Source organism: Phoenix dactylifera, chromosome 14 (assembly GCF_051530095.1).
Source record: "Phoenix dactylifera cultivar Ajwa chromosome 14, Ajwa_hap1_PhDact_Kaust_v1.1, whole genome shotgun sequence".
NCBI lineage: Eukaryota > Viridiplantae > Streptophyta > Magnoliopsida > Arecales > Arecaceae > Phoenix > Phoenix dactylifera.
In genome coordinates this window covers 28791022-28807334 of record NC_143203.1, presented here as the reverse complement: position 1 = coordinate 28807334, position 16313 = coordinate 28791022, and the positions used below count along the sequence as shown (strand labels likewise).

Genomic DNA, 16313 nt, shown 5'->3' with positions numbered 1-16313 from the left:
TTTAGGATCAAGAATAGAAGCCTGGCCTTTGTTAGATTTGTTTTTTCTAATACTAACTACTGAGACTTGACCTTGACAATTATTTTGATTATTTTACTGAAAAGTCTAACCAAATTCATAAATTTTTGATTGACTGATGCCATTTTCTTTACAGCCTGGATTTGGCTTCCAGCAACAGCTTGTACATGGGATGAGGCCTGGTGGTGCTCCTGTGCCAAATTTCTTTATGCCACTTGTGCAGCAAGGTCAACAGGCCCAATGACCAGGGAGTAGACATGCTGGAGCAGGGCCCATGCAACAAGCACAGCAGCCCATGCCAGTAATCCAGCAACAGGTGGTCTCTTTTTTCCCCTATCAATGTTTTGGCATCGTTTGCCTCTATCATTACGTCCACCACCGCCGCCATTTGATAGGTAGAAATATGATTAAATGCCATTAGACTTGCCTGATAGACTTGCAGCTGAATCCAAGGGTCAGAGATCTTTCATGGATTGAAAGGATTGGTGGATAATGTTGTTCCAAGCAGTTGGTTGTGATCATGTTTAAGTAACAGTTTAGGTAATTGGGTAGCTTTAGAGACATTTTTGATTGCATTAAGTTGGCACGGTTCCACTCATGAATATATGTATTCTAGGAAGAACATGTCATTGTGCTTTCTATTGATAGGGTTCGCCATCACGATAATGCTTGAGGGTGTGCACTTGGCAGCATCCATGTATATTCCTACATCTTTTATTATGAAGTTAGAAGTCTGTCCTTTTTTTCGTAAAAGCCTGCTTTGCAGTGCTTCTACAGCACTGTGTTATTGGGAGAGTTTGGTAGGCATGATAGCTCATTCTTCTTTCATCATTACTCTTTTTGAAGGCTTTTGTGGTACATGCAGCAGAGATATTATGATTTTTTTTTTATGTGTAGAATAATTTCATTTTTTTCATTGTTTTGTTTCTTATAAAAGAAACTGCTTTTCATGTTATAAGCATGCTTGCCATGATTTCGAAGCCATCTGTTAATACCTGATAGAGATAATAAATTATTGTTGCTATGCTGGTTTTGTTGTCTTTATTGCAGATGCTTCCAAGGGGACGCCCCTACCGCTACCCTCCTGGGCGCAACATGCCTGGTGCTGCTGGTGGAATGCTCTCTCCTTATGACATGGGAGGATTGCCAGCGCGAGATGCTGGCATGACACAGCCCATTCCGATTGGAGCATTGGCTTCAGCCCTTGCAAATGCAACTCCTGAGCATGGTATGTCACTTTCAATATTATACCTTCTGTGCTATGTACTACTCCATTGGTACATCAGGCAATCTTTTTGACACGTGCATGTTATCTCATACAGAGGCTGTGAACCCTGTTACCAAACTACAAAACTCAATGCTAGCTTTCTTTCAGCCAAATGTAAATATTTCACTATGTGCTAGATTTCTATCCTATATTGACACATAGATGCCTGAGACTTTAGGACCACCATTGTAGGGTAGTATGGTTTTTTTGATTAATTACTAGTAAGATGACTAATTTGCTATCCTTCTGTGGAAGTTGCACTCCTTTTAGTGTGGACCGGGTTTTCATCCCCTCCAAGATATCGGTTTGCATTGGTATCAGGCACTCACTGATACAATAAAACCATATCTTGGCTCTAATTATCTCCTTTGCTCTATACTGATATATGACTGATATGATATTGGTATATCAGCAGTGATTTCCTAATTAGTCATTCACAAATTTAAGTAGGTTCACCATAATTGACTGAGTTTCCAATATCAGATTTTAAAAATAGGGATTTTGACCAATAGTTTAGATACCATGGGATAGGACAGCCCCGGTTTTTCTGTGGAACTAGATGCCCTGTGATCTGACACTCTGGACAGTGGATGTATTGCTTTGTTCATATCAATTTCTTGACTAGTCCTGTTTTGACACTCGGGATGGTGCTCCAATACTGGATGGTGGGGCGTCTTGTCGTTGCACCGATATTTAAAACCTTGATTTTAACGTTACAATCCTTTTTTTATTGATCTAAACCGATATCAGTTTCACTTTTTTCATAAAATAAACAGATTTCAAAATCTATTTTAGAGGTCAGTACAAGGTTCACCATCTCGGTACCGGACCCCGTACTGGTGCCACACTAGCATAGTGTCGGTACGGTACACAGTTTTTTGGCATACCGAGTGTCGATACGCTACCAGTATCGGTGCTGAACGAGTACGGTATGGTACGACATATCATAGGTCAGTATAGGCTTAGACACCCACTTAAGAGAGGGATCTATTAACCTTTTTGTTGCCATATATGAAATGATGCCCTAACTTCTTGTTTTCTTTACCATAAAATTCATCCTTTCTATCCACCTCTACAACTCCGTTCCACAGCCTCTTTCTCATTTGTTGCCCAATTCCAAGCGAGTTGATTAGGTTGCTTCCTTTACTCTTTAATGTTGCCTCCAGCCCCCAACTTCAAATAATTAATGTTATTTGACCACTTTATTTTTCACATGAAGGTTGTTGCTCGCGCTGTCACTGGAACAAAGCCATATCGCTTTGAGATAAGACTTGGCACTTGAATGAAATTCATGATAGGTACATCCATGTCTCCCTCGATATTATTCTACTTTCTTGCAGACTTCATTAGATGTAGATTGGCGCCACAGAAGCAAGTTTTTCTCTAAAGAGAAGATGGGAAACAATTAATTCCCAATTCAATTAAAGTGATTCATGGAACTTATTAAGAGAATGGTTTCAAGTACTTGATCCCAGATATCAACTAGAAATTATAGAAATTCTCACTATTTTGATTTCCTTTGAGCTTTCTTTATTGATTTAAAAAAATGTGGATCTTGAATTTGCAAACCTGATCATTCTTAAGTGTATGAATCAGGGTCGGTGGAAGCCTTCCGAACCGGGCAGTCTGTACTTATGGCTCACCGGTATGGTTCCAGCAATGGAAACGAAACCTGTTGCCGGAGCCGGAGGAGAAAGAAAGAGAGCGAGCGGAGGACGAAGGGAGAGGGCGGGGGGCCGGCGGATGCTGGTCTCCGCCGGCGTTCGCCACCCTCCGCCAGCCTCCTTCCCTCTCTCCCTTCTCTCTCTCTTTTTCTCTCTCCCACAGTCTGCATGCTGTCTTCATCGGTACAGGCCCGACACCGCCCACTCATGCCACCAGAGAACCGGTACAGTGCCCGGTACCAGTTTCGCCGACCTGAGTATAAATGCTGGATACAAGTGGGTGCTAATGGAGGAGGGAAAGAAAATAGAGCATGGGAGGATGGTAGTAGAAGCTTTGACAGGAGATGTGGTAGTCATTTAGTCGAAAAAATCTGATGGAAGAATAGGTGCAAATAATGGTTGAAGCTAGTTGTACATCACATGAAGTTTCAAATGGCATATTTACTTTTTTCAAAAAAAGAGATCCTTTTGGGATTCAACTAGAAATCCCTGAAGAATATTGCTGAAATTTACAATATTGGGATATCTTGGAGGTTTCCAATTTGGAACCCAACCTTCCCAACCAACATAAGCTGAGATCTCGGTCATCTCAGTCTCAGCTCAGTTTTGGCCACGCACCGAGATGGCTGAGATTAACAATTTTAAAAACCTTGATTTTGGGAGAGGTGATCACAAGTGTGCTACAATTATGCAGTACATATAGTTTTTTTCTCCTTTGTCGGTTATTTAGGAGTGTAGTGAGACATCCAAGTGCAGTTCCGAAAACTGAAGATGAGACATGCAAGTTCCCTTTTGAAGAGTGGAATATTTGAAACTAATTGGTAATCCAAGTGTGTTTATAGGGATAGAGCATGGAAGAAATAATATTAGTTAAAGATGAATATGAGAGAGGTGGTCAAATAGATTGAACATGTTTTTTTTAATATTGACAATAATATGCTGTCACAATATTTTATTTGAAGTTCATCTTGCATGCGGCCTCACTAGATTGTTTATGCCCAATATCCTTTAGCGAAGTGATTGACTGATTAATTGTTCTGCCTCTTTAGATGCTTGGCGAAGGTCTGTACCCCCTTGTGGAGCAACTGGAACATGATTATGCAGCCAAAGTGAGAGGGATGCTTCTGGAGATGGACCAGACTGAGTCCTGCATTTGTTGGAGTCTCCTCAGGCTCTGAAAGCAAAAGTTGCTGAAGCCATGGAGGTACTGAGGAGCGGCAACAGCAGCCCAATGCACCTACTGATCAGTTGGCTGCACTGTCTCTAAATGATGGCCTTGTATCTTGAGGCGATGCAGTTATTATGCGATTTGCTTTGGGGACTGTCGTAATTTGAACTAGTGATGGTATTGAGTGGTTTTGGTTTGGCTTTGGATGGCAGAACTTGCTGGCTAATGTAGGTTCAGAATTTAGTTATACTTTTTTTTTTTTTTTTGGTAAATCGGTGGCTCACACCTAGCGAGTGTGAAAAGAAAAAATCTTCCGAGTGATGAGCCGCGAAGGGAGCAATCTAGTCTGCAGCATCATTCGTCTCTTGATATATATGCGTGTTCTGGTTAGAGTCAGTCTCTCCTGGTGCTCTACGATATTCATAGAGCAGCTGCCGGTCCTCAATTGAGCATCTGCCGGTCCACAAGTCTGGCGTCGTGATCCCTGATGACAAATCCTCACCTCCGCAGCTCCCATCCTCTGCTACGCTCTCATCGAAGTTCACCTTGAGATAGCCAGGGGGTGAGGGTGTTGGGATTTGTATCCTAAATGTCAATCATCAGCATATTGATGATTGAATTTTGTAAATGAATTAACAAATTAATAGAGTGTTATTTGACTTTATTCATCATTTCATCTTCAAATAAACTCTTATATGATGAAGTCCTTAGGACTTATTAATGATAAAGGAGGATTTATCTTCGAGTCCTTAAACTAGTTCGCGGCCAAATGATATGTTGTTACAAAAACGATAACATTATCGAGATTAGGTTGTTGTGTGACATATACGTTGGTTGTTCTCTTAACCAAGAAGTGTGAAGACATTGGTATGCCACACAGGTAAAGTGTTGGAGTATATTTCACTGAACGTGACCAATTTCGGAACGCTCTATTGTCAAGAGATGTTCTAAGTGGATATGGGTATAAGTTTGGCCCTCTGACCTGAGACCGCAACCTGTGACTAGCAAGTAACTCATTGTACTTTGGTACCGGACTATCTGGATTTCTAATTCAGTGATGGAAGGTCACTAGGTGCAGTCAAGTACTTGCATAGTCAGTTGTGAGTTGAGATGGAATTGACCTCTTCTGGAAACAGGAGATAATGTCATATGATTAATTTAGCAAAATCTTGGCCAGGGTAATCCCAGTGAGGAGTCACGGGACATCTAAAGTTAATCACATAATGGATGTACTAATTATAGGATTGACAGTGAGCTCTAAGTCATCCTAGCATTAGGAGTCAAAGGGATTGAATTATACAGTAATCATAATTCAGGGTTTTAGAATATTTGCTTCGCATATATTCGGCCTATCGAGACGTCGGGTATCATTACTAAATGGTCACATCGATTAGTGTAGGAAGTCGTTCCTATACTACTGGCTTAGGATCGAATCTATGAGGTCACACGCATAGAAGATTCCTGATTGATCAAGATGGCTGAAGAATGATTGAGAATCATTCAGGGCTAATTTGGTTAATTCGATTGAAAAATTATTCTATAAATAATTAAAGTAATTATTGGAGGATTAATTAGTAATTAGATTACTAATAAACTCAATTTGATTGAGTAAATGGACTTAGGATGAGCCAAATTGAATTGGATTCAATTTTGGGTAAAATCAGATTTTTCACCTTATTGGGGTCGACTCGAACTTAAGAGGAGTCGACTCGAGATGGTCTGGAGTCGACTCTCTCAGAAAGTCCAGAGGATGACCTCTTCTGTTTTTCCAGGTGGGGTCGAGTCGAGTTTTTTTAGGGTCGACTCGAAGCAAGTTGGGGTCGACTCGAGCTATGAAGGGGTCGACTCGCTGGGCGTATCAGAGAAATTGTTCTCTGTTGTCTCAGCCGGAGTCGACCCGCGAAGCTTTGGAGTCGACTCGAGATAACTTGGAGTCGACTCGAGGGAACTTGGAGTCGACTCGAGCACGAGTAGGCCAAAAATTCTGGAGCTAGCGGACGTTCTGAACTTTCGGGATTCGATCCAGAAGTTGTTTTTCAATGAAATGTGATGGGATTTGGGTCGTGGAACATGTGGAAAAATGGGTAGATGATGATGGAAGAACATCACCACTCATTTTGATCCTATCTTATCCGCATGAACCATATATTGTTTGGATTTTGAATTCAAACAAAGATAAGATCTATCTTGTTGCAACCATCCCCTACATGTGCCAACTAAAGGAGGATTTCAGGAGCTAATTTTCGAATTTTGAATGAAATTCGAAAGCCATTAAAAAGGGGTCAAAATGGGCGCCGGATATAGCAACCATTGCAGCCTTCTTCCTCACACGCCTTCTCCTCCTCCTCCATTTTAGATAGGATTTTCAGGGTGAATATCTAGAAGATTCAAGATCAGATCTGAGTCCTCTACTTCCCTTACAAACCTCATCTCCATCTGCTTCAAGACGATTGATCAAGAGTTGGTTGAATCCCGGCGAGCAGATTTCAGCTTTCAAGTGTTCTGCAGCTGCTAGCACTGTTGCGGAAGAAGATCCTTCAGGGCTTCGCGTGTACTTCTTGTAGAGGCCATTCGTGTGCGTGGCTGCGAAGTCAAGGATTAGATCTACAACTTTCATCCATCATAAAAGGTATTAATCTAGCATTAATCATTTATTATGGTGTCAAGGTTTAGGTCTGATTTTTTGAGGTTTTACCTTTTTTTTGGAGCTCCTCACGGAGATATTTTCAGAATCTATTCGATGGATATTCAGAAATTAATTGGAATAGAGTTTTTAAGTTACAGATCTAATAGCTAATCATGTATAAAAGTTTTAGCATAATTGTTTAAACGACTTCGGCATAATCCTATGTGTTCTTAATGTGATGAATTCTATATTTGATCTTATAAGCATGCATGAATTAAATTGTTTGATTCATTTTTTCGCTGCGTTTTTGAAACTTAAAGAGAACTACGTGTGGCTGGATCCCCCTTGTGAAGGGGTACGTAGGCAACCCGATCAGGTTCAACCATGGTTTTCAAAAAAAAAAATACAGCATGCTAAACACTGAAGAACTTAGGATTCACTTTCAGAGGGCACCCAGGATACCAATATCGTTCTGGACGCTGCAAGAGCAGAATGGGGGCCCCAGATGTCCCTGACCAACCTAGTAGGTGAAGCCTCAATGGTGCCGGTAATCTCCGTCGCATGCCATAGAGTTCGATCCGCCACCACCCTTGGGTGGCCGTCGAAAACTCGTGTATTTCTATCCAGTCAGCAATGATAGGCCAGGTAGGCATCACGAGTCCCCCTTTACTCCCGTTCGGACCCTCGAAGTGAGGCCTCCAAATGCCGTAGGAACTCCTCGGTGGACGCCCACATCTGCCCCAGGTCAGGCTGAGCTGAGGCATATCTCCATATCTGACTGGCTCTTGAGCACCCAAAAAGAACATGGTGAATGGACTCCTTCGTCGCCTGACAAGCTCCACATCCGGCAGGAATCCTCACTCCCCGCCTCACCAGCACTCCACTGGTAGGTAAACACCCCCAAATCACTTTCCACAGAAACAAGGCCATTCGGGGGTGAATGTGCATCCTCCATATCCAGCTGCAATCTATCTGTCGCATTGAGGGCCCTCTGCTTACCCACGAGAGGTTCCGGGCATCCACAGTCGTCCTTCTAGTCCGACTCCATACCCTCCTATCTACTACCTCCCCCTCTAGGATCGGCAGAGCTAGAAAACGCTCAGCAAGGTGCTCCCCGAATATCTGTCGGACGAGGACCTCGTCCCACCTCTGCTCCTCCTGGGCAAATAAGGCACATACTCTGTGCCCCTCCAACCAGCCATGGTCAATCATGGTGGGCCAGCCCTGTAATGCTACCTCATATAGCCACCTGTCCTCCAAAATGTTGATCGTCCGACCATCCGCAATCTCCCACCTGATCTCCAGTATCACTCCCGGGGCGCGGACGCAGATCTCTCCAAATAAAAGAAGCTCCTTGGCCAGCACGGAGAACGAACTGGGGGCCTGGATCCCCATACTTTGCCTTCAACAGCGAGCCCCAAAGGCTCTCAGGCTCTAGAAGAAACCTGTTGCCATCCTGGTCGCCAATAACTCCCTACGCTCAATTAGAGAATAGATATTAAGCCCTCCCCTGTTGGACGGCTGACAAATAGTCTCCCATGCCACAAGGTGAATGCCCTCTCTACCTCCCTGCCGTCCCCAAATAAAGCTACAAAACATCCTCTTCAACCTCCGGATCGCTGCAAGAGGAACCAGGGTATTGGAGAGCAAGTAAATGAGGATGGAGCTCAATACTAACCGTACCAGAGTGACTTGCCCCATCATCGACAATGCACCCACCTGCCAGCTCTCCAATCTGCGTCTGATGCCTAGCTCCATAGATGTGCACTCCCCCCTGCATAGGCGACGTCCTGTAATAGGGACCCCGAGATATGTAAGGGTCCCATCCTGCTCGCCGATCCCCATAATGCTCATGATAGAATGCTTCGCCCTCTGGTCAGTCTTCAGGCTGAAGCAAATGACAGACTTGGTCAGGTTGACCTGCTGACTTGACGCACCACAGTATGCCCCCCAAGATTCTGCTAATAACCCGAGTTGATCCACTCGTCGTGCGAGCCAAAAGTATATAGTCATCAGCGAATAGCAAATGTGAAATTCTGGTCATCCCGACCGTCGGGCCATAAACCTCCATCTCCTGCCCCTCAGCTGCCTATATGAGCGCTCGGGACAGAGAATCTGCACATAAGATAAACAACAGTGGTGACAAAGGGCAGCCCTGTCTCAGCCCCACCGACAACTCGAAGAAGCTCGATGGTGAGCCGTTGACCAGTAAGGCAAAGGACGGGGACAGTATACACCCGAGCACCCAACTGATCCACTGTGGGTGAAATCCAAACCCCTCCAAGCATCGCCGCACAAACTTCCGTCTAATCCTGTCGTATGCCCGCTCCATATCGAGTTTGATACCAATTAAGGCCCTGTTTGGGGGAGCTGTTGGCAGTAGAGCTGTTGGAAGTAGAGCTGTCTGAAGTAGAGCTGTTATAAAAAGTTGTTTGTTGTTTGGTAATTATATTTTTAAAGTGCTGTGGCACTTTAACATATATTTAGTAAACAAACTGAGAAAGTACTTTTATATGACAAAATTACCGTAAAGGACATTGCATAGTATTATACAATAGAGCATGATAAAACATAACATATATTAATACATAATATACGATATAGTATAATATTACTGTAATATAAAATATTATTATTATAATATAGTAATATGATATTGCATAGCATAGCATAATGGTAATATAATTATTAGAATAAATTAATTTTCTATAATATAACATAATATTAAATTATTTAACATAACATATTAATGTATTATGATATAATGTAATATATATTATATTTATAGTATAATACAATAATAAAGGTATAAAATATTATAATTATTAGTATTAATTAATTTCTCATAATATAACATAATATTAAATTATTTAAAATAACATATTAATGTATTATGATATAAGGTAATATAATATAATATGTATAGTATAATACAATAATAAAGGTATAAAATAATATATTATTAGTATAAATTAATTTTTCATAATATAACATAATATTAAATTATTTAACATTACATATTAATGTATTATGATATAATGTAATATAATAATATATTTATAGTATAATACAACAATAAATAACCATTTATCTGTTTAATAGATTATCTCTTTACTTAACTATTTGCAATGGCGACAAATTCACTGTACTTATCAATATCATAAGGATCAGATTATTTGCCACTCACTTATTATTTTTCTTTATATTTATTTATTTATACGTTCATTCGTATATATATTTTTATTTATGCATTTATTTATTTATTATTTTATCCATTGAAATATATTTATTTATTATCTTATTATTTATTCATTCATTCATTCATTTATATAAATATTTATTTATGCATTTATTTATTTATTTATTCTTTTCTTTTCTTTTCTTTTCTTTTCTTTTCTTTTTTTTTTCTTTTCTTTTTTTCTTCTCTTCTTCTCCTTCCTTCCTCCGCCCCCTTCTCCGTTCTTCTCCTCCCGCGCAGCCGGCAGCACCGGAAGGGGGCCAGGCCGCGGCGGCCGCCGAAGGGGGCCGGGCCGTGGCCGGCGGCAGTCTCGGTGGCCGACGGCGCCAGAGGGGGTGCGGCACTACGGCGACAGAGGAGAGGGATGGGGTGCAGCGGCGGGGGAGAGGAAGGGGGTGCGGCACTGCAGCGGCGGGGGAGAGGGAGGGGGTGCGGCGGCGGGGGAGAGGGAGGCACAGCAGCGGCGGCAGCGATGCGGGGGGAGGGGTGGGGGTGCTGGTGGGTTGGGAGGTGGGTTGGGAGAGGAACAGGGCGGGGGGGGGGGGGAGGGGGGTGGGTTCGGGTCGGTTGGGAGAGGAACAGTCGGTAAGACAAGGTTTTGGGGGAGGAATTTTTTTTTTACACGGGGGTATTTTGGTCAAAAATATAGCTTTCCGAAAAAGCTGAAAACAATATTTTCGGAAAGCTCCAAATTGGAGCTTTTCCTCAAAAACTGTTTTCAGCTTCCCGCAAAAGCTGAAACAGCTTTTCAAAAAATTACCAAACACCAATTTTTAGCTAAAAGTACTTTTGGAGGGCCAGAAAGTGCTTTTTGGCCCTCCAAAAGCTCCCCCAAATAGGGCCTAAGCACCTACGCTTAGGCGCTTTCTGGAGGTCATCCATGAACTCATGAGCAATGAGGACGTTGTCGGAGATGGGTCGCCCCCAATGAAAGCCCCCTGCTCAGGGCAAATGAGTCTGGGTAGAATACCTCTCATCCTCTGGACCAGGATCCTCACCATCAGCTTATAGAAGGTGGTGCACAAACTAATCGGTCTATAGTGACTCGACTCAACGGGATCCTATCTCTTCGGATCATGTCTAATCATTTAGTTATACTTTCATTCACTTTCTTTTGTTCCTAGGATTCATGACATGCCCTCTTAGATTTCATGACTTGGCTCTCTGAGATTTGGACCTCTTTACAAGGTTTTTTATTTGCTGGTCTCCTTGATTATTCCTGTGCATCAGTGGGTATCTGCCCTCATGAACTGCCTGTGCTTCAGTGTGATATATATATCACAGGCTGGCAGATTTCTTCGTTGATGCGTTCGAGGACAGCCTTTAGAGAACCCGAAACGTCATTGGGAACGGTGACAGGGCGAACCTATCTCTTCAAGTGAGCTGTCTGGCGACTTTGTGTGCTGCGTTGAACTGTTTCTTTTTTCTCTGAGACACCGGTACGTCACTTATAAATCGCGGATGACGAACTGCACCAGATGAGAGGCATCAGTTTTGAGTCCCATGATAATTTGCTGGTCAAATCAAAAGGCTCTCCTGATATTCCCAGGCAGGGGCAGCGGTATGGTTTTCTACATCTCTCTTAGCAACCAGCGGTTGCCATGGTGGAAACGTCCCCTTGGTGCACGTAGAAAAAGGATTTTCGCCAAGGGTAGAAAGGACACACAAGTTACCGCGGTTCCGACTTTCCCCAAAGCTGGTTGGCATTCTCTCTCTAAATGCATGACTTGTTGCAGGATGCAGTTTGCTTACACAGACGAGTAACCTCGTTAGGTGTCTCATCAATTCTCTTTGTGACTCTAATCCCCATAGACTCCATGATGAGTCCTTAATTAAGTCAAGGTGCCGACAGCAGGAAGGTACGGCCCTCAATTACCCCGTCAAGCTGCTTTTCGGCTTCACACAATCACACCCACTGTCCAGATCTCCTTTTTGTCTATCAATCATTTCTAGATACAGTATTCTTCCTTCGGTTTCACACCCACCGTCCAGATCTCCTTTCCCATTATCTAGTTTTGTTTCGTCGACATTAAACCACAACTATGCTTGTTGCAGAGCAGATCCAAGAACTTCTGTGGTAAGGGAGCAATTCTAGTATCCTTTGAGCATCTGCTCTTGTTTGAGTATGCTACTTCAGACTGACTTCTTTCTTTTTTTTTTTTTTTTTTTTTTTGGGTGAAAACGGCAATTCATATAGCTCTAAATTGAGTACATCCAGCCATATCAAAATAAAGTAAAGAGTGCAACGTAGAAGGAATATCTCCTAACGAAGTCCAAATGACCTCTCCGGAGTGCCGAGCGGCAAAGGAGGCGACCCAGTCTGCTGCACTGTTCGCCTCCCGAAAAACATGTGAGGCCTGGAAAATGCTCGACTCCTGAGCCAATCTCCGAATCTCACGGATGAGAGGATGATCATCTCCATATCTGTCCACTCCCCGAATCCACTCTATCACCACAGAGGAATCTCCCTCAAGGCAAATGTGCTCAGCACGCAGTACCCGCCTCGCATAGGATATCCCCTCCTAAGCTGCCCGCAGCTCCGCACCAACTACGGTAAATCCCGGCGCGCGGCGTCCACCAGCTGCTATCAAACTACCGAGATGGTCTCTGATAACAAAGCCAACTCCTCCTGACACCCCATCAGCCGACCTACTACCATCAAAATTCACTTTGAGATGACCAAGGGGTGGGGGTACCCAAGAGACTAGGGCAAACCTGGGCGCTGTGACAGCAGAAAGAGTACCCCAGGTGTCCCTGGCCACCTCAGAAGAGAAAGTAATAGCAGCGGTAGAAACCTCCCTAGCAAGACGCATGGCTCTGTCCACCACCATCCACGGGGGAAACCGCCTACCCTCAAAAATGCCGGCATTCCTATCCAGCCAGATAGAATGAGCCAAATATGCCCCCTGGATCCCGGCCTCAACTGTGCTAGGCCGCCGTATAGCCACTCTCAACCAATGAATCAAACCCTGAGTCGACTCGACTGAATGGGGTAGCAATGTGGGCGATCGGCTCCAAATGCCCCTAGCTCTGGGGCACTGCAAAAGGACATGATCCATCGTCTCCTCAATCTCCGTACACTCCTCACAAAACTGAGTGATCCTCACCCCTCGCCGCGCCAGTAAGCTCCTAGTCGGTAGGCAGCCCCACGCTACCTTCCAGATGAAGAGCGCCACACGCGGGTAAATCCGCATCCTCCAGATCCATCCTCCCTCTATCTGTCGTGCTGGCTCTCGGCTCAATAATGTGTGGATATCCCTGGCTCGCACCTGCGATCGCCCTGTCGGCATCCAGACTAATCTATCCGCCCCTCCCTGGGCAAAAATAGGTAGGGCCAGGATCCTCTCCGCCAACTGCTCCCCGAAAGCCTCCCTGATCAGCTCCATCCTCCAGTGGTCCCCCTCCGGCTCCATCAAGTCACTGACCCTGAGACCGGCTAACCTCGATGTGTCCACTGTAATCGGAAGTCTACTCATAGGCTGCTCCGTCACCCACCGGTCCTCCAACACATCAATAGATCGACCATCACCAATGGCCCATCTAATCGCCGGGAACACCAACCCTGCTCTAGCACAAATCTCCCTCCATATCGGTGAGTGGCGTCGCCCCGACCGGGCACCCGGCACTGGATCGCCATACTTGGCCCTCATAAGTGAAGACCACATGCCATCGGGCTCCAATACCACTCTAGCAGCGTGTCGTGCAGCTAGAACCTCACGCCTCGCCACCAAAGACTGCACACCCAAACCACCATATCTCGTCGGCTGACATACAACCTCCCAAGCCATAAGATGGATACCCCTTCTGCCTCCAGTCCTACCCCAAATAAAATCCCTGAAGATCTGCTCAATATTCCTAACTGTAGCTACCGGTATAAGAGAGTTAGATAATAAGTAAATCGGGATCGAGGAAAGAACTGACCGTACCAGTATAATCCTGCCCATCATAGAAAGAGAGTGTATCTGCCACCCCTCCAGCCTATGCCGGATACTGATCTCAAGAGAGGTGCAATCACTGCTGCGCAGACGCTGACCAGAGATAGGGACTCCCAAATACCTCAACGTGCCCTCCTGCTCTCCCACCCCCAGAATCTCCAGTATAGCGGTCTTCACATCTGGTTTGGTCTTCGGGCTAAAACAAATTGCTGATTTAGATAAATTAACCCGTTGACCAGACATAGAGCAATAATCCCGCAAGATCGTCCAAATGATCCCTGCTGCCTGTCTAGTCGCACGGACCAACAGAAGACAATCATCGGCAAATAGTAGATGAGAAATCGGGGAGGCATCCGGCACGGGCCTATAAACCTCCAGCTCCTGGGTGGTCACTGCATACCGCAAGGTCCTGGAAAGCGCATCTGCACATATAATAAACAATAGAGGGGAGAGGGGACAACCCTGACGCAGCCCACCAGAGGACACAAAGTACCGTGATGGCGTTCCATTTACCAAAATGGCAAAGGAAGGGCCTCTGATACACCCCATGATCCATCTGATCCATGCCTCGGGAAATCCAAACTCCTGCAAGGACTGCTGTACAAAATCCCACCTCATCCTATCGTATGCCCTCTCCATGTCAAGCTTGACCCCCATCAGACTTCTCCTACTCGACGCCCTGCCAAGATCATACATGAACTCCTGGGCAATAAGAACATTATCTGTGATACTCCGTCCTCCCACAAAAGCCCCCTGCTCCGGACTGATCAATCTCGAAAGTATGATCCTCAATCTGACAGCTAGTAACTTCGCCGTCGCTTTGTACAAGGTAGTATAGAGACTGATCGGGCGAAAGTGACTAGGCTCCGAAGCATCCTGACGCTTCGGTATCAGAGTGACTAGGGTCCTCTGCCAATCTGTAGACATCACTGCTGTGCTGAAAAACTGCTGTATGGCCGCCGTCACCCCCTGACCAACAATCATCCAGTACCTCCGGAAGAATAACGGTGGAAAGCCGTCCGGACCCGGCGCCTTGTCCCCCTCAAGGGACCACATCACCTCCCTAATCTCACTATCCAATACCGGCCTAGTCAGTGCGACCATATCCTCCTCTGCCACCCGTGCCACTGGCGGTATGATACTCCCTGAGCTCCCAGTACCCATCTGCTCAGACCATCTGGCCCTGAAGAAACCCTCCAGCACCCTCCGAATCGAATCTGGATCCTCCACTAACTGCCCATCCTCATCCCTAATCACCCTGATCCTGTTCCGATGCCTCCTGATCACTGTCGACTGGTGGAAAAACCTAGTATTCCGATCCCCCTCCTGGATCCACTGCACCCTCGATTTCTGTCTCCAAAAGATCTCCTGCTGTCGCAAGAGAGAATCATGTAAGGATAGTAGAGATCTAAGCTCCCCCATCTCCTCCTCTGCCAAACTCCCTCCCAAGGCCTCCTGAGCCTGTAATCCAGCAATAGCCTCCTCAGACTCCTCAATCCTCCTGAAGATATTCCCTACCTCCTCACGGTTCCACCTCCTCAACCTTCTTTTGGTCAGCTCCAACCGGCGAGACACACGATACATAGCATCCCCTCTCACCGGTACATCCCATGCCTCCCTCACAATCTCCCAGGACCGAGGATAACATGTCCAGAACTTCTCAAATCTAAAAGGGGAATGAAATGAGACAGCTGTATCGGTACTCACCAGTAGGGGGCAGTGGTCGGACGCAATCCTCGGCAAGTGACGGACATGGTAGTCAGAAAAACACTGGGCCCACCCCGCTGTGGCGTAGACTCTGTCCAATCTCTCCCAAACCCGTGCCTGCTCCTGCTGATTATTACACCATGTGAATGTTGGTCCCGAAAATCCCAAGTATATCAGTCCATTTGACGCTATAAAATCTTGGAACTCTCTGATTTCCCTCTTATAAGTGAAGGCCCTCCCCCCCATCTTCTCCTGGGGATCCGTGATACAGTTGAAATCACCTGCCACCAACATGGGATACCCCTGAGTGATAAGCTGAGACGCCTCCGCCCACAACCGCCTCCGCACTCTATAATCTGTACTGGCATACACAGCTGCTAGGACCCACGGGCTCCTATTATCCTCTGATATCACTAAGATGACCTCCTGTTTACAAACATTGAAAACATCAATTTGGTAGTCACCCTGTGCCCAAGTCACTATAATACCTCCCGACAGTCCTTGAGATTCCACTGCATAAAAATTCCATGACCTCGGTATCGCCGCCCGGGCCTTCTGAAGGCTTTGCCCGGAGAGCCGGGTCTCGAACAAAACACAAATTTCAGGTTTGTGCTGTTGCACCAACCTGCGGAAAGCCGGGGCAAAGGAGGGCTTACCTGCACCCCGACAATTCCAAAGGAGGGCTCTCAT

General features: G+C 45.1%; 2 protein-coding genes across 3 annotated transcripts in view; one reads left to right on the top strand and one right to left on the bottom strand.

The window, feature by feature from the left end:
• Positions 1 to 9189, top strand: part of LOC103696727 (polyadenylate-binding protein 8-like) — a 27353-nt gene extending 18164 nt beyond the window's left edge. Inside the window, exons 3-6 of one of the 2 annotated variants that reach the window (XM_088710535.2) lie at positions 155 to 334; positions 1069 to 1246; positions 2505 to 2583; positions 3999 to 9189. In XM_088710535.2, coding sequence (XP_088566661.1) covers positions 293 to 334; positions 1069 to 1246; positions 2505 to 2548 — 264 coding nt within the window. In that variant the 5' untranslated portion in view covers positions 155 to 292 and the 3' untranslated portion in view covers positions 2549 to 2583; positions 3999 to 9189. The remainder of the gene's footprint in view (positions 1 to 154; positions 335 to 1068; positions 1247 to 2504; positions 2584 to 3998) is intronic. The other variant, XM_088710530.2, reaches the window with a different exon arrangement.
• On the bottom strand, positions 8332 to 16313 carry LOC120107861 (uncharacterized). The gene is made up of 2 exons (XM_088710359.1): positions 12697 to 16313; positions 8332 to 8533 (listed from the first exon to the last, which is right to left on the bottom strand). The coding sequence occupies exons 1-2, from the start codon at positions 16311 to 16313 to the stop codon at positions 8332 to 8334; spliced, it is 3819 nt and encodes a 1272-aa protein (XP_088566485.1).

What these genes read in the sequence shown, in the direction of transcription:
- LOC120107861 (XM_088710359.1), bottom strand. Translation starts at nt 16,313, where the DNA reads ATGAGAGCCCTCCTTTGGAATTGTCGGGGTGCAGGTAAGCCCTCCTTT. An exon ending in TCTGCTGTCACAGCGCCCAG is followed by an intron (nt 8,534 to 12,696) that starts GTTTGCCCTAGT and finishes TCCCTATTACAG; the next exon opens with GACGTCGCCTATGCAGGGGG.